We start from the raw sequence: 22,248 nt of genomic DNA, 5'->3' as shown, positions 1-22,248 counted from the left end.
ACATTAACCTCATTAACACAGCTGTAACTAATGACAACAATTATGAGATTTTCCACTTGTAGACATGGGTGTATGGTAAGAACACACAAGCGTGGCTGTGTAGTAAGAAACTTGCTTCCCAACCACATGGTTTCTTCAGCCTTTCTCCAGCCACTTTACAGAGTGTACATGGCACTACACGGACGCTTTTACATAGAGCTGAATGGGTGTTTTTACATGACACTGCATGGGTGTTTTTATGTGGCACCACATAGAGGATTTTACATGGCACCGCCACAAGTGTTTCACCACAAGAGAGACTGATCTTCACACTCCTGCTGTGAAATATGGGTCTTCTTGAGTACGGCTAGGCATCTCGGTCCTTTGTCATCTTGCCTGAAAGGTTCAGCATCTTGAGGTCATTCTTCAGTACATCATCCCATGTCTTTCTGGGTTTCCAGCTTCCATGTGTTCTATATACTCTTAGAGATTGGCACTTCTTTATAGAGCTGTCAGCATTCAGCTGCATCACATGACCAAACCAACACATTCTTCTCTCTTGCACACAGCAACTAATTCCTCTTTTGCCTAACTTCTCTCTCAAAACGCTAGCACTCTGTTGAACCTGTACACTTAGATTATACATCCAGTAGATGTATATATATATATATATATATATATATATATATATATATAGAATAAGAAACAGAAAGTCCTTGGTACAGTAGTATTATGTTTGAAAAAAATGAATAGAAATGGCTTTTCAGATAATTTTTCTACCTTAATAATTAGATGTTTATAAGTGAATTCATAAACATCTAATTATTAAAGTGGAAAATTTTTCAGTGAAGTCATTTCTGTACATTATTTCAAATATATAAATGGTTCAAATGTATGGGAAACAAAAATCAAAAGCAGGTGAGGGAACCATAAGCAGGTGTGTTAGTTTGATGTTTGGTAAAAATGGAAAAGTTTTTGACCTTTTGAGCTTACTCTTCAACAGAAAGGGATGGGTGGTAAAAAAAACCCCCAAAAAACCCCCAGAAAACATTGTGTAATAATTAAGAATTCCACATCTGTTTATGTGTATGTGTCTTTGTTTCTGTCTTTCACCCCCACCACCACTTGATAACCAAGCTTGGTGTGTTTACGTCTCCATAACTGAGCAGTTTGGCAAAAGAGACTGATAGAATGAGTACCTGGCTTAAAAAATACATACTGGGATCAATTGGTTTGACTAAGATTCTTCAAGGTGACCCAACATGACCACAATCTAATGACTGAAACAAGTAAAAGAAAGATAAAAGAAATATTATGATAGTGGTTGATTGGCAGATCTTTTTCAAGTAACTCAATAACATATAAAAGTAGATATCACATATCTTAATTCATTGGTCTGTGGATGACATTCTCTATAGTACTGCTGGTAGGATACTATAAGATAATCATGAACAGACAACTGTTTAATTACTTTCCTTTCCACTATGACTAGCGAAAGCCAGAAAGAACAGACCAAGCTACCTAAAAACAATGAAACAAGGAACTTTATAGTCTTGTATTTGCTCTATATAGCAGCTAAATCCTTTCTTCAGAATTATTAGCATTAGAAATGTTTAGTGGTGTATCATCCATCTTTATGTTCTGAGTTCAAATTCCACTGGGGTTGACTTTGCCTTTCATCCTTTCAGGAATGATAAGTACCAGTTGAACATCGGGGTCAGTGAAATCAACTTAACTACTCCAGGGTATGTGTATAAACATAAAAATGCAACTCTTTGCCAAGCCATGTTGATCTCAAGCTTAAATTCATGGCATTCTCATCAGACCATGTTTGGTAGAGGGCCTTTGTCCTGCAATGGACTGATCATGGGCAAACCAATTCAATTCCATTAATATCTTGGATGTTTTATAGGAATATTAAGTTGGTAACAGTTCTTGACTAGTATTTTATCAACCCTACTCCCTCCCCAGCATGGATAAAAAGCAATATTGAATTTGGCAGAATTGAAAGTCAGAACATAAAAAGTCTTAACTAAATTCTGCAACCATTTCATTCAGTGCTTTAATGATTCTGCCAATTCACCAACTCAACACATTCCTTAAAATCTTTGACACTTTGCCTGTCCTGAGTGTCCATGCTTGTTTTCAGACTTTTAGTCATCCGACGTTGCATGCAATCTGAGTAATATAAAGCTTTTCTTTCATAAGTCCCAACTTACTCTGGTAGTTGAAAAAATTGGGAATGTGTATCATATATGATGCATGTATGTCAAGGAATTATGTCCTGCAGGCTCATTGATGCTGGTACCATGTAAAAAGCAACCATGCCAGAGCCATGTAATAGCACTTGCACCAGTGCTACATAGAAGCACCCAGTTCTCTCTGTTGGTGTTAAGATGGACAGCCAGCCATAAAAACTATGCCAAAACAGACGTGAAGCCCAGGCAGCTCTTCCCAATCCATACAAGCATAGAAAACAAATGTTAAATGATAATGATGAACACATGTGATAAACAGAACAGGCAAAGGATTAAAATATCCTTGACCTGTTTTACATTCTAAATCTTAGATTGGTTCAGATTTAGTAAAGATCGCATGGTTGCTGATGAGAGAATCTTAATTGAATGATTCTTCAATTGAAAGGTGATGTGGTATAGGTTTGTTCAAGGAAAGCTGACTGGGGTGTCAATCAACCACAATCACGTCACAGTATTGACCAGGCCATCAGATATCGTTACACACCACTGGTCACAATGCACTTGCCATTTTGTCTTGCTTGTGCCAATCTTTTCCAACTTGATCCAAATTGCTTGACTAAATTGTCTTCCTATTTTTGAGGGGGCCTTCCAAACAGCCTTTTCTGATCTCTTGGGTACCACTTGACAACTGCATGGGTTCACCTGTTGTCTTATGAACCTCATGACATATCCAGCCCAACAGAACTTGTGTTTTTGGTACTCTGCAGTCACATCATTCACACTGCTCTGTTCTCGAATTATCTCATTTCGAATGTGCTCTCTTAATGATATTCCTGTCATGGATTTTCCATGGCCTTTTGCATCACAACCAATCAATGTTCTATCCTCTTCATAGTAGCCCACATCTTACTTGCATATAAGAGCGTAGGTAGGATGGTGCTATTGAAGAGTCTGGCACATATGGCATTGTCCAGCTTTGTTTGGAGTGCATCCTTTATTGAGTTGAATACCTTTCATTCTGCCCTTATTCTCCTAATTGTTGTCATTAGTTACAGCTGTATTAATGAGGTTAATGTTTCACTTCTACACAGTTAAGTCAAAACATTTATTCTAGTTAATGAAATGAGTGACTCTAATGCACCAATAGCCGAGTGTTCTGTGATAATGGAACTTTAATTAACACATAGAATACAATGGCATTCAATTACCTTTTAATGAAATAGCTTAACATCCTAAAACTTCTGTAATGTAAGAGAACAACAATCAGCTGAGATGTATGCCAGGTTATAAAACATAGTAATTCTATTTCATACGAAGTTAGTGTAATAAATCTCTTGCACATCAACCCTTGGTTTACCAGAGAAAATGTATGTCATTAATTACCAACTGAGTCCAATGGACCCAATATTTTTCTTTTAATTAAATTTTATTCAAACTACCACTGTTTCTTAGCTACATTATGTATACTATCAGGCGAATGAAAAATTACTGTTTCTCACAAATTTTTATATAAAAAATACAGCTTACAGAATATGGTATAAAGTTTAAAAATTACAAAAATACAGAATCACAACTCTTCAAGGCAGTGAATGCAGACAACGTTGGAATGTTCTTAGCAAACATGGATATTACAATTCTTAAATGTAGTACAAATTTTCCTGTCTCTTTTGGGGTCACACAAAGAACATTTTCCTTTTTTCTTTGGCTGAGGAATCTCAAATGAAGTTGAAGATTGTCTTTTCTTGTTTGGTTGAGAAATGTTTGTGGAACTAGAAAATTGTTTGTCACGTTCTTTTTTTTTAGCATTAACTCCAGCAAGTTCCTTTGCTTTTTGAATTAGGCACAGTCTTCTTTTATCCTTGAAACTTTGCAAGTGAAGCTGTTTAGTAACAAGGAAAGCATTCACTGCACTTGTATCAATCATGTTGTAGAATATAACCATAGGCCATCTTTGAGTCATTCTTTTGCAAGTGTATGTCCTTACCATCTTATCTAGGGTATCTACTCCTCCTTTTGTTTTGTTGTAACATAACTTCAGGTTTCTTTTCAGCACTTCTTGAATCAATTGAAGGCTGAGACTGCATTGTACTCATAAGTGTGACAACATAATTTTTCTTGGGACAATAAGATAGGATCATAGAATCCTTTTGAAATCCAAATATTGTGCTCTTGATTTCTTTTTCTTTTCCATTTGTGAAAGCACTTGGAAGTTCAACTCTCTTCTTTCTAATTGTTCCAACTAAAGTAGTTTTCTTGCTAAGCAACTTTTGAGCCAATCCTAGACTTGTAAAAAAATTATCACAGGTTATACTGCGACCAGTATTTTCAAGTTCTTTTACTTGTTCTTCAACAACTCTTGAACCTCGATTTGTCTCTCTCCCTTTTACTGGATCTTTTCCAGTGTAGATTTGCATTTTCACTGTTGCATATTGCCCAAATTTTAATTCTATATTTCCCTGGTTTTGAAGGAATATATACCTGGAATGGGCAGCACCCTCTTAATGAAAATAATTGTTCATCAACTGTCATCATGAACTTGGAACATATCCATCTTGCACATTCTGATTCCACATTTCAAGTACTTCTCTTATGGGCTCTAATTTATCATCACTTCTCTTTTTCTACTTGTACTAGCATCATCAAAAACACAATACTTGTAAAAACTGTTGAAATCTTCCCTGGTTCATAATTTTGTTGAATATTGGGCGGCCATCTTCTTAATTCCATAACTGTGACATTTTCATGTTTAGATTTATAAACACCTATAAGAATAATCAGAATGATCAATTTCCTTCCATTAAACAACCAGACCTTCAACATTTGTCCATTTACAAATTACTTCAAGAAGATTCTGGCACATAAAGATAGTAAAACATGTTTGAATGCTATCGCAAGACCTTTTGGGATGGTCCACATTCTTGGCACATGATATTGCAAGATGAAGTTCTTACTGCTGCTTGAGTAGGAGGATTAGAATGCCAAACTTCTTGTCTGTCTCTAGAAACATAATGCTCATTCATAATTGGTGGCTTGCAAATAATTGTTTTTGAGTATCTTCATCATCTGATGACACAGAACCTAAACTGTCCAACACACAATCACTTTCACCATCATCTTCAGAGCAATAGAAGGAATCACTACTATCTTCTTCCCATTCTTCATCTAATTCCAATAACCTTTTCGATATTTGGTCTTCATTCAAGTTTTCACGTCTAGGTATATTGGAAAGCACAACTGAACTACATGAAACTTGATAGCAGACTAAAGGCAGATATTACTCTCTCACATATTTATACTCTCCTGAAAGATGATGCAATATATTGTAAAAATTGCATCATCACATAGAAATATTGCATCACCCTATAATCTAGCTGATTGAAGATGATGCAAAACCACACAAATTTACAGGAATATTTTCATAATCTTTCCTATTTTATCTAAAATTCAGCAAATAAATTGAATACAATTTTATCTATTTTGTATCTGATAAATATCTAGGAAAATAATATTTGATATTACTTTTATTCTGTATAGAATGACAAAAGTATTGTCTGAATTTAATTCGAGGGTCCAATGGAACCATATGGTAATTAATGTATAAAGTGAAATTTTCTAGTTTTTATAAACATATGGAAAATTTCCTATTTGACAAATAAAAGAGAGTCAAGAAAATATAAGAGTCACGAGAAATCAGCAGAATCAATTAATATAAACAGTAGGAAAAAGCAACTGAAAAACTGAAATGGGTCCACTGGACTCATTGGTAGACAGAAGGTTAAGGAATTATCTATGACTGAACAGCACTTGAGATTTTCATTCCTTAGAGCAGAATAATCACACATTTTATTTTTTTAATTTTATTTAATTTTTTTTATGTCCAAATCATTACAGAGAAGCAACTATTTCAGATCTTTACAAGCAAAGGCAATTTCAACATATGTTTCCTATTGATTTTCTTTTGATCATTGTATGCTAGGGGCTTTTTCTAGATGAGTGGTGTTGTGAAATGGTCTGAAATTTTGTGACTGGGTTACTTTACTTAATGTCTTAGATCTCTATCCTGAGGTAACCACTTGATGTTTTAACAAGAGACAGATCCAACAAAATATTATTTCCTCTCAGCAACAAACATGCTTGAAAGATCAAAGATCAGAACATTTTGTTTTAAATTGTTAGCAAAATGCAGAGTAACATAGCTTCTGGCTCTTCCTGTTCAGAGTTCAAATTCTGCCAAAGTTGACTATGCTTTTCATCCTTTTGTGGAGGTCAGTACCAGCCATTTTTTTTTTTACTAGAAAAATTAATGGCTGCTATGTTGTTTTGTTACTTCTAATCAGCTTTGATTGGGAAAAAGAAAAACATATATAATTTTAAAAAACCCTAAAAACCTATGATGAGAACCATTCCAGTTGTAACCATCCCATCATTGCAGTAATATGTGAGAATGCATTAACTTATGCTTTCTTTCTTGTTTAAGGTAGTAAAGTGTGGCTTGATGGAAATTTGGCTGCTATCTCTAGCAAATTAAACAACCATGTAAAAGCTCTCCAAGTTGTTCCTTGGTTTCAGATCAACTCTGATTCAGTAGACTTATAATCAAAAGAATTTCAGTCATGACCATCCCGTTTTTTAGGGATATTAAGGAATATTTTTATGTAATGTATTCTCCCTTGTTTAAGATAATAAAGTGTGGTTTCAGGGAAATTTGGTTGCTGTTTCTAGCAGAATGAATGACTGATGCTATGCTTCTATTTAGTTCATTTCTCTCCAGTTCATTAAAAACTTCTGAAATCCCAAATCTATCATTCATTGATACTTATTGATATTATTAAGAACCAGAGCATGCATATCACAAATCAGTGGTGTGACTAAGAAGCTCGCTTTGCAACCACATAGGTTTGGGTTCAGTCCCACTCTGCACTGATTAGGAAAGTATCTTATACTCTATAGCCCTTGATTGATCAATGCCTTGTGAGGGAACTTGGTACATGGAAATTATGTGGAAGCCCATTGTGTGTGTGTGTGTGTGTGTGTGTGTGTGTGTGTGTGTGTGTGTGTGTGTGTGCATGCCTCTCCTCCATCTCTTGACAACTGATGCTGAGTTTTTTTACATCCCCATAGCTTTGTGGTTCTGCAAAACAAAAGAGACCAATACAATAAGTACCATACATAAAAACAAAATATGTACAGGGACATAAACACACTAACACCTGTTGTCAAGCAGTGATGGAGGGACAAATACGAACACAAAGACACACACACATACACAGAGACATATAATACAACGGGCTTCTTTCAGTTTCTGTCTACTAAATTCACTCGCAAGGCTTTGGTTGGCCTGAGGCTATAAGAGAAGACACTTGCCCAAGGTGCCATACTGTGGGACTGAACCTGACACAGCCTAAAAAAAAAAAAAATTTTGAATAAAAGGAAATAAAAGGACTTTTCATTTCATGAGGCTTGACTGATAATAATGAATACCAGTAAGACATTTGGGGTTGATTTGTCTCTTCTCATCCCTCCACAACATTTAGCTTTTTGCCAAGGCAAAATAAATTTATTGCTAATAAACAATAACCAATTTACTAACATACTGAACTGTATCTAAATATGAAACCTTATTCAAACACCAATTAGATAGGTAGATGGCAGCAGCAGAATGGAAATATCAAACAAACAACAAAGCCAAAACAAAAGAAAAAAGGAAGAAAAAGCTTTTCATTTGTAAACGATAAAACTTTCAGAGATTTATTGCTTCAGTATCTAATTAATTTGGTTTCATTCTAAACTGTCAGATATCCTGAATTTCCTTTTTATATAATCCTGAAGTAGTTATTGGGGAAAATAGCTTGTTAGTTAATGCTAATTTACTGGGTTTTTCCTCTTTATTTTTATTTGTAGTCGTTTATAGTTAAGACAATCAATTTCTATAAAAGTGATTGGGATTGTTTTCTTACTTTTTTTTTTTTTTTGTATTATTAAGGCAAAAATGCTTAGCTGCATTTCCTCTGGCTGGAAAACATTCTGAATTCAAATTCTGCCAAGGTTGATTTTTACCATTCATTCTTTTCGGATCAATAAAATAAGTCCCAGTTGAACACTGGGGTCAATGTAATCAACTTGTTTCATCCTTTTAATATTGGTGGTGCCAAAATTTGAAACCAATATCTAAAGGGCAGTAAAAGCTGGCAAGAACCATGAGCATGTCAGGCAATATGCTTAGCAGCATTTCTTCTGGATTTACATTCTGAGTTCAAATTCTGTTCAGATCAACTTTGCCTTTCATTCTTTCAAGGGTCTATAAAATTAAGTACCAGTTTAACACTGGGATCAATGTAATTGACTAGTCCCCTTCCCCAGAGTTTTGGGCTTGTACCTAGAGCAGAAAGAATTATTAGTGGTATTTCACTTATTGCTATGGTCTGAGTTCGAATTCCACTGAGGTTGCCTTTGCCTTTCATCCTTTCAGGGTTGATAAATTAAGTACCAGTGAAGCACTGGGGCTAATGTAATCGACTAATCCCCTCCTCCAAAATGGTTGCCCTTGTGGCAAAATTTGAAACTATTATTATCATTATTAAGGTGTTAAGCTGGCAGAATCGTTAGCACCCCAGACAAAACACTTAGCAGTATTTCATCCATCTTTACATTCTGAATTCTAATCTGCCAAGGTCTACTTTGCCTTTCATCTTTTCGGGGTCAATAAAATAAGTACCAGTTGAACACTTGTGTTAATGTAATTGGCTTATCCATCCCTCAGAATTACTGACCTTGTGCCATAATTTGAAACCATTATTATTATTATTATTATTATTATTATTATTATAAGACAATGAGCTGGTAGAGCAGTGATGTGGGTGATAATATGATGGGACATCTTATGATACTTGTTTCAGATTTTTTATGTTTTGAGTTCCTAAATGGTAGACTTCACTTAAATTATTGCTTGACTTAACCACCTATTCTTCTTTAAAAAGGTAGGGTTTATCTTGATGGGAATTGAACTCAGAATGCTGAAAATCAGAACAAACATCACAATGTGTTCTGTCTGACACTCTTAAAACTCAGCCAATCAACCTATCTTACCATATTTCTATCACAATTTATTGCTTTGATGTTTTTTATATTTACTGTCTTTCAGTATTGCAATATTCAATATTGTTGTAATATTTCCTAATGTTGCCAGATGATAAATTTATTATACTACAAATTCCTTTTGATTTTACCTTTTTCATACCAACCTGCTTGAGACTGCTCTTAAACCTGTGGTACAGACTTCCTGTTTAAAATTGTTCAAAATTAGAACTTCCCATTAAAATTTGATGCTAATTTATGTTCCAAACATTGGATTAGTGATGACAAAATTATTTTATTATATTCATCATCATCATCATCATCATTTAGCATCCGTTTTCCATGCTGGCATGGGTTGGACAGTTTAACTGAAAACTAGTAAGCTGGAGAGCTGCTCGAGGTTCCAATATAAGTTAGCATGGTTCATTATTTTTTAAATTAATTGTAAAAAATAAAAAAACAGTATGTGGTTGGGTGGTAAGAAATTTTCTTCTCAACCACATGGTTCCAGGTTCAGTCCCACTGTATGGCACCTTGGGCAAGTATCTTCTATTATAGCATGTGTGGTAAGTAGCTTGCTTACCAACCACATGGTTCTGGGTTCAGTCACACTGTGGCACCTTGGGCAAGTGTCTTCTACTATGGCCTCGGGCTGACCAAAACCTTGTGAGTGGATTTGTTAGATGGAAACTGGAAGAAGCCCATTGTATATATATATGCGTGTGTGTGTGTGTGTGTGTGTGTGTCCACCATCACTTGACAACTGATGTTGGTTTGTTTACATCCCTGTAATTTAGCAATTTGGCAAAAGAAACTGATAGAATAAGTACTAGGCTTACAAAGAATAAGTCGTGGGGTCGACTTGTTTGACTAAAAGCAGTGCTCCAGCATGACTGCAGTCAAATGACTGAAACAAGTAAAAGAATAAAAGACTATAACTCTCAGCCAACCAAAGCCTTGTTAGTGGATTTGGTAGATGGAAGCTGAAAGAAGCCCATCATGTGTGTGTGTGTGTGTGTGTGTGCTTCTGTATGTTTTTGTGTCAGTATTTGTCCCCTACCACTTCTTGACAACCACTGTTGGTTTGTTTATTTCCCCGTAACTTAGCAGTTTGACAAAGAGAGTGACAGAATAAGTACCAGGCTTTAAAAAAACCCAAATTAGTGCTGGGGTCTATTCATTCAATTAAAACTTCTTCAAGGCAGTGACCAAGCATGGTTACAGTCTAATGGCTGAAACAAGTAGTAGAGAAATAGTAAATTATATCATTATCATGATTTATTGAGATTTCAAGAGAAACTCTTTGACAAAGGGTCTAAAGAATCTTTGAAATTCCAAGAATTAAGGTGAGAGAAAACCAAAGCAAAACCAAATCTTTATCTCGCATGAGCAGCCTTCAACATTTTCTATTCAAAATGATTATTTTAATTCAATATTTATGTACTGTTATGTATAGCTTTATCTACTTCAAGTTCAATTGTTAAAAATGAATTATCTTATGTTCTTTGTTTACCTTTCCAATTTTTACAGGAATCAGAGTTGTTGGATACAACTTTAAAAAATAACCAACTTGAAGAAAACGTTGAACGACTAGAAATGAAGCTCCAAGAATCTGAATCGGTGAGTGAATATATATATGTTTTTGTGTGTGTGTGTGTGTGTGTGTGTGTGTGTGTGTGTGTGTGTGTGTGTGTGTGTGTGTGTGTGTGTGTAATTTTAATGACTTGTTCTATTTCAGTATGGATTATATGATTTTTGCCAAAATTTTTAGCACTGAAAAATGTCCCTACTCTTGTCTGGCATTTAATTGGCTCAGTCATGAGGTCGATTCTCAGCAGCATGTTGTGACCTTGAGCAAGACACTCTATTTCATGTTGCTCCAGTCAACTAAGCTGACAAAAATAAGTTGTACCTGTAATTCAAAGAGCCAACCTAGTTACAGTCTGTCATGTTGAATCTCCCTGAGAACTTTATTAAGGGTACACATATCTATGATGTGCTCATCCACTAGCACGTTAATTTCACAAAGTGGCTGTTCAGTTGATCAGAACAACTTGAACCCTCGTTCCAGTTACCAACAGACCTCATACATTCTCAAACATATATGTACAAACATATGTATTATCTCAGTCTGCATCACTACCAGTGTTTTGTGACAAGCTTGCGCTACTGGTTGTGTCTGCTGCAGTCAGATCTTCTCCAAAAACATCGCCAGTCCGCATTATTGCTTTATCACCTCCTCCATGAGATGCGATATGTTTGAGATCAGTTTTCACCATTTCATCCCGAGTCTTTCTTGGTCTCTCTCTTTCATTGTTTCCATTCACTTTGAGCCTGCTGTTCATATATAGGTATATATATATATATATGAGTTGTATCTATTTATCACCCAATGAGACACATCTGCTCTACCGGATGCTGCTGAACCAGTTGTTAAATATCCCATCCATAAGGGATCGATGCTAGATGTGTCAAAACAATTGTTGTGATTTATAAAAATTCTCATAGATTCCATCTTCTGTCTTTCATTCACCATATATATGTCTGTATAATGTGATTGGCAAAGCAATTTTCAAATTCTCCTTCACATAATCCAATGTAAGCCTTTCTTATCTGTTGCATTATCATTAAGTGTCGCAGTAACTTCTGCCTTATATATGACAGATTTAATCATACATTGTGGGTCAAATGGACAGGACCCTGGGTCATGACAGTTACAGCTGGATTTAAGTTCTAGGTATTGACCACGTGTAATGATACTCTCCATACTGGAGCAGTAGTTATATGATAACTTCACAGAAAACTTAATAAATATTTTCCTGTATCTGTGAGTTGCTGGAAAGTGTTTGTCTAGAAGAAATAGGAATCTTTTACCTATGTTAGTTTTTATATTAAGGCAAAAGGGAGTACTTTTTTTTGTTGATCTTTCTGTCACAGAACAATACATTATATATATATATATATATATATACTAGCTGGTGTACCTGATATAAGAAAGCAATTTCGTTATAACTGCCACAAAAGGTATATTTTCCATCATGAAAAAGTACAAAAAACTGTCAGCTGGAGGCGGGAGAGATTGTTGGAGGTTGGCAAGAGAGGTTTTCAGAGGTTGACGAGAGGCAGAGACATTATTCTGCTTATCGAAGGCATCTGGGAAATGTATAACTACTGTCATTCACAGAAAAACTCTTGTTTTATAGTGAGAAAAGCGCTGTTGAAGTGTTAAGTGAAATTTGACAATTGAGGATCGAATCCACGCTATGCCTGCATGAAGCCACTACAAATACGTTGTGGAATAAAAAATTTATCTACTGTCATGGAGAATGTGTAACTGTAAAAATACAGAATTATCGGAGTAATGGTTATTCAAAAAAGTATGTTATGTATAGAAATGTATGAATGAAGTCTTTAAGGTTTAAGATTCAAATTTAGGAAGTGCAATAATAATGTTTAACAGTTCAAAACTGTGAGTAGTGAAATGCAGAATTAGGTCGGCTGATCGTGAGAATCAAATATTGATTGCTTTGCTTAAATCTGCAGGCGGTATGGGTTATTTCCCTTGTGTTGTTTAAATAAAATATTAGTAATATGTAGTAGATAGAAGGATCCATTGGAAGGGCCCTAATATCAATTTTTTTTCAAATATCTAAGTATGGCACGAGGTTTCCAGACATGAATTCTACTCACGTGTCAAATAAAGTATAAAAGTGATATTGTCTGCAAAACTTAGAAATAGAACACAGAAAAAATCAATATTCAAAGTAATAGAACATAATCAATGAAATGAGTTATTTCCCTTGAGCGTTTTAAAAAAAATATTGTTCAGATGCTATGAGTTATTTCCCTTGGGTGCTTAAAAAAAATAGGTATATGAGGTAGATATAAATGTCACTTCCAGGGGCCGTATTATCGATTTTTTTCAACAATCTAAGTATGTCATGAGGTTTCCAGACATGAGTTCTACACACGTGTCAAGTTTCATCAAAATCAATAAAACAATGTAGGAGGAGTTAGCTAACAACGCCACAAACAAACACACACTGATTTTCCACATATGTAGTATATATATATTTTTTTTCTTTTATTCATTTACTTGTTTCAGTCATTTGACTGCAGCCATGCTGGAGCAACTTCGGGACTTAAGTTACAGGGATGTAAACACACCAACACTGGTTGTCAAACTGTGATAAGGAGACAAACACAGACTCAAAGACACACACATATACGACAGATTTCTTTCAGTTTCTGTCTACCAAATCCACTCGCAAGGCTTTGGTCAATCCAAAGCTATAGTAGAAGACACTTGCCCAAGGTGCCATGCTGTGGGACTGAACCCAGAACCAAGTGGTTGGGAAACAAGCTTCTTACAACACAGCCACGCCTATATATATATATATATATATATAATTATATTCTATAATTATAAACATAATTATAACCAGGGGGAAGCTATAATTATGTTTATAATTATAGAATATTTGTATAATTTTACCTAAAAAGTTATTTTAACATACCGAACTACTTGGTAAAATTATTAATTAATTACTTGATTAATTTTACCCTTTTATTATCATTAAACCTATATATATATATATATATATATATATATATATATATGTGTATATGTATATATGAGGGTCGGATTGGTTGTAAAGTTCATCGGCTGACAAAGATTCTCTCATGGAATGTGACCAAATGAGGTCTATTTTTCAACATAATCCCTTTTGCTGTCCACACATTTCTTCCATTGGTGTTGCAGTGCCTGAATCCCTTTGTTGCAGAAGCTTTTTTGTTGTTGGTCAAAGAAGTCATCAACAATAGATATGATGTCATTATCATTGTGATACTGGTTCTCAGCCATGTTTTTTCATGTTGGGAAACAGATGATAATCATATGGGGTGAGATCAGGAGAATAGGGAGGGTGTTCAAGCAGTTCAAAACCACATTTATGCACAGAAGCCATTGAAATGAAGGACTTGTGTGCTCAAGCATTGTCCTGACGAAACAATCCACTGCATGGATTGTCATTTTGTCTGTGGCTCAAAGTGATGAACTCAACACTTATCTTTGGTTTGGAAACATTCAAGGAAACCAGTTGAATCTGTCTCAAACAACGTCAGATTTTCCTGTGATGTTATCAGCCTGGCATGCTTTTGATTAGGTGTCAGAAACACCTTTGTCATGTCAAGTTCATTGTGCAGAATATTTTGAACTCTCTCACAGGATATACTAACAGCATTGACTATTTGATTTATAGTCAGTCACCTGTCTTCCATGTCATGAGCATAGCATAATCAATGTTTTCCTTGGTGGGTATCTTCAAGACTTTGTCTTCCCCTCCCAAATTCAGCTGCCCACTTTTGCACTGTTGATAAAGCTGGAGCATCATCCCCTAATGTAGCGACAATGTTAGTATGAATGTTGTTGAGGGCTAAACCCTTTTTCTGTAGGTACTTGATAACATCATGATACTAAAGTTTGTCCATTTTCAGGAAAAGTCACCACTAGTACTTTTAAAGTCTTCTTTAAAGAGTGAGGTGTCAGTTTACTGGGAAAGAAACAATGCAGCTATTAATAAGAAATGTTGAAATTAATGCATACAAGATTTCGCAACACTAGTATCACTCCTTCATAGTCAGCCTATGAACCTTTCATATGTGTCTGTTTCAGCTTTCAACTGTTTGAAACCAGTTTTGTTTATACTGTGTTCCTTTATGTTCCGTTATATAGCAATCCAACAAATAGAGATCAATAAAATATGCACCAGACTGAAATAAATACTGGGGTTATTATGACTGACTAAAAACCATTCAAGGCAGTGCCCCAGCATGACCATGGTCCAATGACTGAAATAGTAAAAGTATAAAAAAAAAAAAGAATCAAAATTTTAGTTGGAACATCTTAGAAGTTTCTGTTACCAAAAATGGTAAACAACTTCAAAGCCTGAGGAAAATGTATCCGGCGTGCTTGTAGGAAAATCAACATGATTTCTCATTTTGTTATTGAATTTTTTCTTTTTTTTTTATAAAAATTTTTGGTCTAAATAATATATTTTTGGTGCACAGTGGTACCTTCTGAATTTTAAAATTGTTGGTATTTAGTTAAATTTAACTAAGCTTTTGGTTAATAACTACTATACTAGATACACAAAATATTTAAGAACAAACCTGCATTCTTTACTACATATATCATCTTTCCATCTTGCAACTATGTATGTAATATAAATATATATGTGTGTGCCCGTGTGTGTGTATAAAGGTACATTGCTTACTCATTAAGGTGTTGTACTCATGATTGCAAGACCATGGTTTCAATTTCCAGGCTGGTGGTGCATTGCATTTTCAAGCTAAACACTTCATTTCACTCAGCTGTAAATAGGGATCCTGGGATGGAATGACATCCTGTTCTAGGGGAATGTTGTATTACCACCCAAGCAGCAGGGTGGCATCTTTTGAAGGCTATAACAATGCAAGGAAGCACATTCTGACCAGTGGTGTATAACCACATCTGATTGGTACCGCATAAAAAAGCCATTGCTGCTGGTGTTATGTAAAAAGTGCTGGTGCCACATAAAAAGCAGTGGTGCTGGTGCCACATAAAAAGCACTGGTGCTGGTGCCACATAAAAAGCACTGGTGCTGGTGCCACATAAAAAGCACTGGTGATGGTTCCATGTAAAAAAAAGCACTGTTGCTGGTGCCACATAAAAAGTGCTAGTGCCATGTAAAAAAAAGTGCTGGTCCATATAAAAAAGTGTTGGTGCCACATTAAAAAAGTGCTGGTTCCACGTAAAATGCACTGGTGCTGGTGCCATGTAAAACGTACTGGTAATGGTGTCACTTAAAAAGCATTCTGTACACTGTAAAGTGATTGATTGTTAAGAAAGGCACCCAGCTGTAGGAACCAAGCCAAAACAGACAATGGAACCTGGTGTGGATTCTGGCCTTGTCAGTTCCTGTCAAACCATCCAACCCATACCAGCATGAAAAACATGTTAAATGATGATGATGATGATGATATATAAAAGATAGACAAAGATGTAGCATGTATTTTATATATGCATTGACTCACTCATTATCTCTATGGCTCCTTCCTTTCCCATCTTTTATCTCTCCATTCTAGTGTGGTTTGGATATGGAAATTTGGTGATATACAAAAGGCTGCTTCTGTATTATGTAACTTATAACCACAGTCTTTGATAATTTTGTTTTTAAGCACCAACCACGTTGTCTGTGCAGTAACAATACCGATGTATTTTAATGCATATGCATTTATTTATTCAATTATTTCCTTGTTAATATTCATTTACAAGTTGCTAAGCATTAGATAAAGGTGATAGGTTGGTAAAATTATAGCAGTGGTATGGAGGTGAGCTGCTAAACGTTATCATCCTCATGTTTTTAAACATATACTTAATTTAAAGGCTGAAGAACAATGATTGTTGAAAGTTGAACACATGGCCATGTAGTTTGTTAGTCTCTATTGTTGTTTCTTATGAAAGCATCAAATTATCATAGGCGCAGGTATGGTTGTGTGGCAAGAAGCTTGTTTCCCAACCAGATGGTTCAGGGTTCAGTCCTACCGCATCGCAAGTGTCTTCTACTCTAGCCTCAGGCTGACCAAAGCCTTATGTGCAGATTTGGTAGATGGAAACTATAAGTGGATTTGGTAGATGGAAGCCGATCATATATATACATGAATGTTTGAGTTTGTCCCCCACCACTGCATGACAACTGGTGCATGTGTGCTTATGTCCCTGTAACTTAGCAAGTTTGGCAGAAAAGACCAATAGAATAAGTACCAGGCTTTTTTCAAAAAAAGAAGATAAGTTCTGGTGGTGATACATTCGACTAAAAACTTCAAGGTGATGCTCTAGCATGGCCACAGTCTACAAGTAGAAGATAACAGAAAGATGAGAAATCCAGTTTTGTTCAGTTCATAGATGTGGCACTGGCACAGGTGCTTTTTTTACTGGCACTGGCATGGGTTCTTTTTTACAAGGTTAGGCTCAGTCAGCTGAAGAGAGATGCAGGGGACATGCCTGTATACAGCTGTGATTTTACTTAGCTTGAAATAAATGTCTTCTCTAGCACAGCAAACCACCAGAAGTCTCAGTCCCTTGTCATTCCCTCCATGAGTGACCCTGTGACTGTTAGGACTTGAGGCAGTAATGTCCAGGGAATTTAGTTATTACATTGCTAAAATTGTGGAGATGCATGGCTTAGTGGTTAGGATGTCAGACTTATGATTGTAAGATTGTGGTTTCAGTCTCTGGCTGGTCACCAATACATCTAGCTATTCCTGGAAAAAAGAGAAATACAATATCTTCAAATTTAGCTTTGAATACCCTGGAAATAGGAAGTGGTAGGAAAGACTTCTGGCCATAGAAAATCTACCTTAGCAAGTTTCATCTGACCCATGCAAGCATGGAAAAGTAGATGTTAGAACAATGATGATGATGATGTCTATATAAGAAAGTTCTTAGCAGGCCTAACCTGCCACCTAGTTTGGGTTCATTGTTGGTGGATGTTTTTCTTTTTCTGTCTTTTAATAATGTCCCTAAGAAACACTTGGATATTAAAATTCCTTGTTATCAGCTAGTGCTGAATTTATCAATTTAGAAGCATATAAAACTTGTGAGTGAATTTGGTAGCTGGAAACTGAAAGAAGTTGGCTGTGTGTGTGTATTTGTGTCCCCTTGTCTTGACAGCACATAATAATTGTAAAATATGTCAGTCATACAAGTTTTTCATTTTCAGTCATGCAGTTATTCATTTCCAATAGTGTGCAGAAGCATTTCTGAACATGGAGAAATAGTACCTTGCTTGGAAACAGGTGAAGGTGGGCAACAGGAGAGCATCCAGCCACAGACAATCTGCCTCAGTAAACGCTGTACAACTCATCCAAGCATGGAAAAGCGGACATCAAAATGATGATGATGATGATGATTTAAATTTTTGTGAGATCCACTGTAAGTTTAAGCAAGAGGCCTTGAAGCTTTATATAACTTCGGTTATATTAACTTTATATAACTTAGGTCCTCACTTAGTCTAGCGTTGTTTCTAACATCTGGAAATTTATGGTTTAAACTGTCCAGGCTGTTTCTGAGAATTTCAGACTTGATGCTTGGTTGAATTCCCAATATAGTAGGAATTTGCAGACACCATGATAAAATGTGGTCAAACTAAAAATAGATTGTTCAATCTGGATAAAGATAGGTTATCAGTGCAGAGTTAAGCTGTTTACAAAAGTCTGCTTACAAACTGCACTATTTTAACTGTTATGAATATTTTCCATGATTTTTCAATAATGAAACTCACCACTACTGAATAGTTGCAGGGAGAAATGATAAATGTATAGATTTTACAACTTCTGAGGTACTGAAAATTTTAGAAGAAATTCCAAGAAAGATCGATGGATTTTTGATAAAACATATCCAAAGACTGACTCGATGTGAGCAGAAGATGAAACATTCTTCGTACAAAATAATGATGATGATGATGATGTGTCACATACAGAGTGTATAGTTCTCAATTAACTGACAGTAGACGAGATGCAATGTTGAGATTTTTAGATGTTTCATTTTAGTAGCTGTTTGTAAATTTCTTTTTATTTGAAACACGTTTTGGGTGTTAAGGCTCAGGTACAGACACTTATCATCTCCCCATATTCATAGCTTATAACCTCAATATACAGTTGGAAGATGCATGGCTCAGTTAGAGCATTGAGCTTATAGTTGTGAGTTTGTGTGTTCCATTCCCAGACTGGGCTGTTGTTATGTTCTTGAGCAACTTCATTTCATGTTGCTCCAGTTTACTCAGCTGTAGAAATGAGTTGCAACATCACTGGTGCCTTTCCCTTAACATTGATAACATTGATGGCGTGGAGAGGAGTGACTGGTATGGATGGGTGACTGCTTGTCTTCCACAAACAACCAATCCCATAGTCATTCATGACTGAAGGGGTTCTTTACTCCTTATTTTTATTCCTTACACTTACAGTTATAAACGATTTTGTATTTACTTATTTTGTTTCCTCACTAATTCAAATACAAAACTGTCTATATTTATGTTTATACACACATACACACCTACACACACACACACGGAAAGACAAAATGGAATAAGCAGAACAAGAGGAGACGCATGAAACAGTCACTGATGAGGAGACTAAGATAATAATAATGATAAAGCTGAAGTGAAGACCAACCATGTAGTGGATGTATTTAACTGGCAAAATGTGACCACCCCTAAGTATAGCAATATTCCTATATCTAGCTTTTCTTTATTATAAATCTAAAGCAATAATGGTTTCAAATGCTAGCACAAGACCAGTATATTTCAGGGAGGTGTAAGTTGATTACATTGATCCCAGTGGGTGAAATTTGAACTCATGCTGTGAAGACATATGAAATGCCCCCAAGCATGCTAACGATTCTGCTTTAGCTATAGTAATGATGATAATAATATAATAATCCTTTCTACTATAGGCACAAGGTCTGGAATTTGATAGGAAGAGGCTAGTTGATTGCATCAACCCCAGTACTCAACTGGTACTTATTTCATTGACTCCAAAAGGATGAAAGGCAAAGTCGACCTTGGCAGCATTTGAACTCAGAACGTAATGACAAACAACATGCCACTAAGCTTTTTACCCAGCATGCTAACAATTCTGCTAGCTCACTGCCTAATGATAATAATAATAATAATCCTTTCTACTAAAGGCACAAGACCTGAAATTTTGGGGGAGGGAACTAGTTGACTACATCGACCCCAGTGTTTCACTGGTACTTAATTTATTGACCCTTGAAAGATGAAAGGCAAAGTCAACCGTAGCGGCTTTTGAACGCAGAATGTAAAGACAGATGGAATGCTGCTAAGCATTTTGCCTGGCACGGTAACAATTCTTCTAGCTCACCACCTTAACAATAATAATAATAAAGTCAGGAATGGTACAGGTGAAACTAATTGAGCATATTTTCATTTTAGCAACTTCATACATGCTGTGCTCCTTTCTAATGTTACTGATATATTTATCACCTGACAAAATGAACAACGACTCACTGTAATATCCATGGATATTACAAATTAGATTGTAATTATCCTATGGATGTGGATTATAGACACAAACAACGTCATCTGTGGAAATGCATGTAGTGATGCATTAAGGCATATATGAAATTCCATCCTTGGATTATTATTATTATTACTGTATATATATATTATCTTTTACTTGTTTCAGACATTAGACTGCGGCCATGCTGGGACACTGTCTTGAAAGATTTAGTTGAACAAACTGACCCCACCACTTTATATCTTTAAAGTCTAGTACTTATTCTATCAGTCTCTTTTTGCAAAACCTCTAAGTTACAGGGATCTAAACAGACCAGCCCTAGTTGTCAGCTGGTACTTATTTTATTGCTCCCAAAAGGATGAAAAGCAAGAATTTGAACTCAGAATCTACAGAGACAAAATGCTGCTAAGCATTATGTGCCATGTGCTAACCATTCTGCCAGTTTGTCACCTTCAGAAAACATTAATATTACCTTACTTGGAAATAGGTGACAGGATAGGCATCCAGCCATATTATAAATTTTGCCTCAATGAATTCTGTCTGACCTATGCAAACATAGACAAGAGGATCCATAATGATGATGATGGATATATAACGATGGTAATTAAGGCAATGGCAGTGACTGTAGAAATGATTAAAGTCTATCCAGTCAATGACACGGATGAAAATGATGCTTGACAACTTCATCCATTGCAACTGAATATTAAAACAGCTTCACTTATTTTGTTAATAGCCGTATGCTAATGTATGCTAATGTATCCGTATGCTAATGTATATAGGCACAAGCATGCCTGTGTGATAGGATGTCTGATATCTAACCACATGGTTCCACCTTCAGTCCTATTGTGTGGGACTTTGGGCAAGTGTCTTCTACTATAGCCCTCGGTCAACCAAAGTGTTGTGAGTGGATTTGGTAGACAGAAACAGAAAGAACCCTATCATCTATATTTAACGTCCGCTTTCCATGCTGGCATGGGTTGGATAACTTGACAGGAACTGGCAAAGCCAGGGGTTGCATCAGCTTCCGTACTCTGTTTTGGTTTCTTTCTATGGTTGGACGCCCTTCTTAATACCAATCACTTTACAGTGTCTGCTGGGGGGCTTTTTATGTGACACCACCACCTGTGCTTTTTACAGGGCGAGTACAGCAATGCACCCCATATCTCCATCCTCTGTCATCTCCTTCATAAGGTTCAGCGTTTTGAGATCAGCCTCCAATACATATATATGCGTATTGTTTTATTCTTTTACTTGTTTCAGCCATTTCATTGTGGCCATGTTGGGGCACCAATTTTATTCGAACAAATCAACCCCAGGACTTATTCTTTGTAAGCCTAATACTTATTATATCAGTCTCTTTTACCAAACTGCTAAGTGACAAGGACGTAAACATACAAACATCGGTTGTCAAGTGATGGTGGAGGGAGAAACACAAACATATATATGTATGTATGTGTATGTATATATATATACACACACAATGGGCTTCTTTCAGTTTCCATCTACCAAATCCACTCACAAGGTTTTGGTCGGACCAAGGCCGTAGGAGAAGATACTTGCCCAATATACGTGCCATTCAGTAGAACTGAACCACACAGCCACAAATTTGCTAGTTCTAAAATCTCTTTAAGAGATGTAAGTGGTAACTCTACTGAAAAGTAATGGTTGTTACCACCTCAAATTGGTTGTTCTGCATAGAAGAATGTTACTGAGGAGGTGTCCTCCCAGGGTAAAAAACAGTGATAACATTGTTCTATGCAGAACAACCAATTTGAGGTGGGAACAAGCATTACTTACACACACACACACACACACGTGTGTGTGTGTGTGTGTATGTACCTATATATATATATGTATGTATCTATGTGTATATATATATATATATGTATCTATGTATATATATATGTATGTGTATATATAT

General features: G+C 35.8%; 1 protein-coding gene across 12 annotated transcripts in view; it reads left to right on the top strand.

Annotated features, from left to right (window-relative positions):
- Positions 1-22,248, top strand: part of LOC106877382 (RIMS-binding protein 2) — an 888,511-nt gene that overhangs the window by 406,482 nt on the left and 459,781 nt on the right. For all 12 annotated transcript variants that reach the window (XM_052976546.1, XM_052976547.1, XM_052976545.1 and 9 more), the window contains one exon: positions 10,782-10,871. In XM_052976546.1, the coding sequence (XP_052832506.1) occupies positions 10,782-10,871 (90 nt within the window). The remainder of the gene's footprint in view (positions 1-10,781; positions 10,872-22,248) is intronic.

The sequence above is a fragment of the Octopus bimaculoides genome, chromosome 25 (genome assembly GCF_001194135.2).
Source record: "Octopus bimaculoides isolate UCB-OBI-ISO-001 chromosome 25, ASM119413v2, whole genome shotgun sequence".
In the NCBI taxonomy this organism is placed as follows: domain Eukaryota; kingdom Metazoa; phylum Mollusca; class Cephalopoda; order Octopoda; family Octopodidae; genus Octopus; species Octopus bimaculoides.
This window is presented reverse-complemented; position numbering and strand designations above follow the sequence as displayed.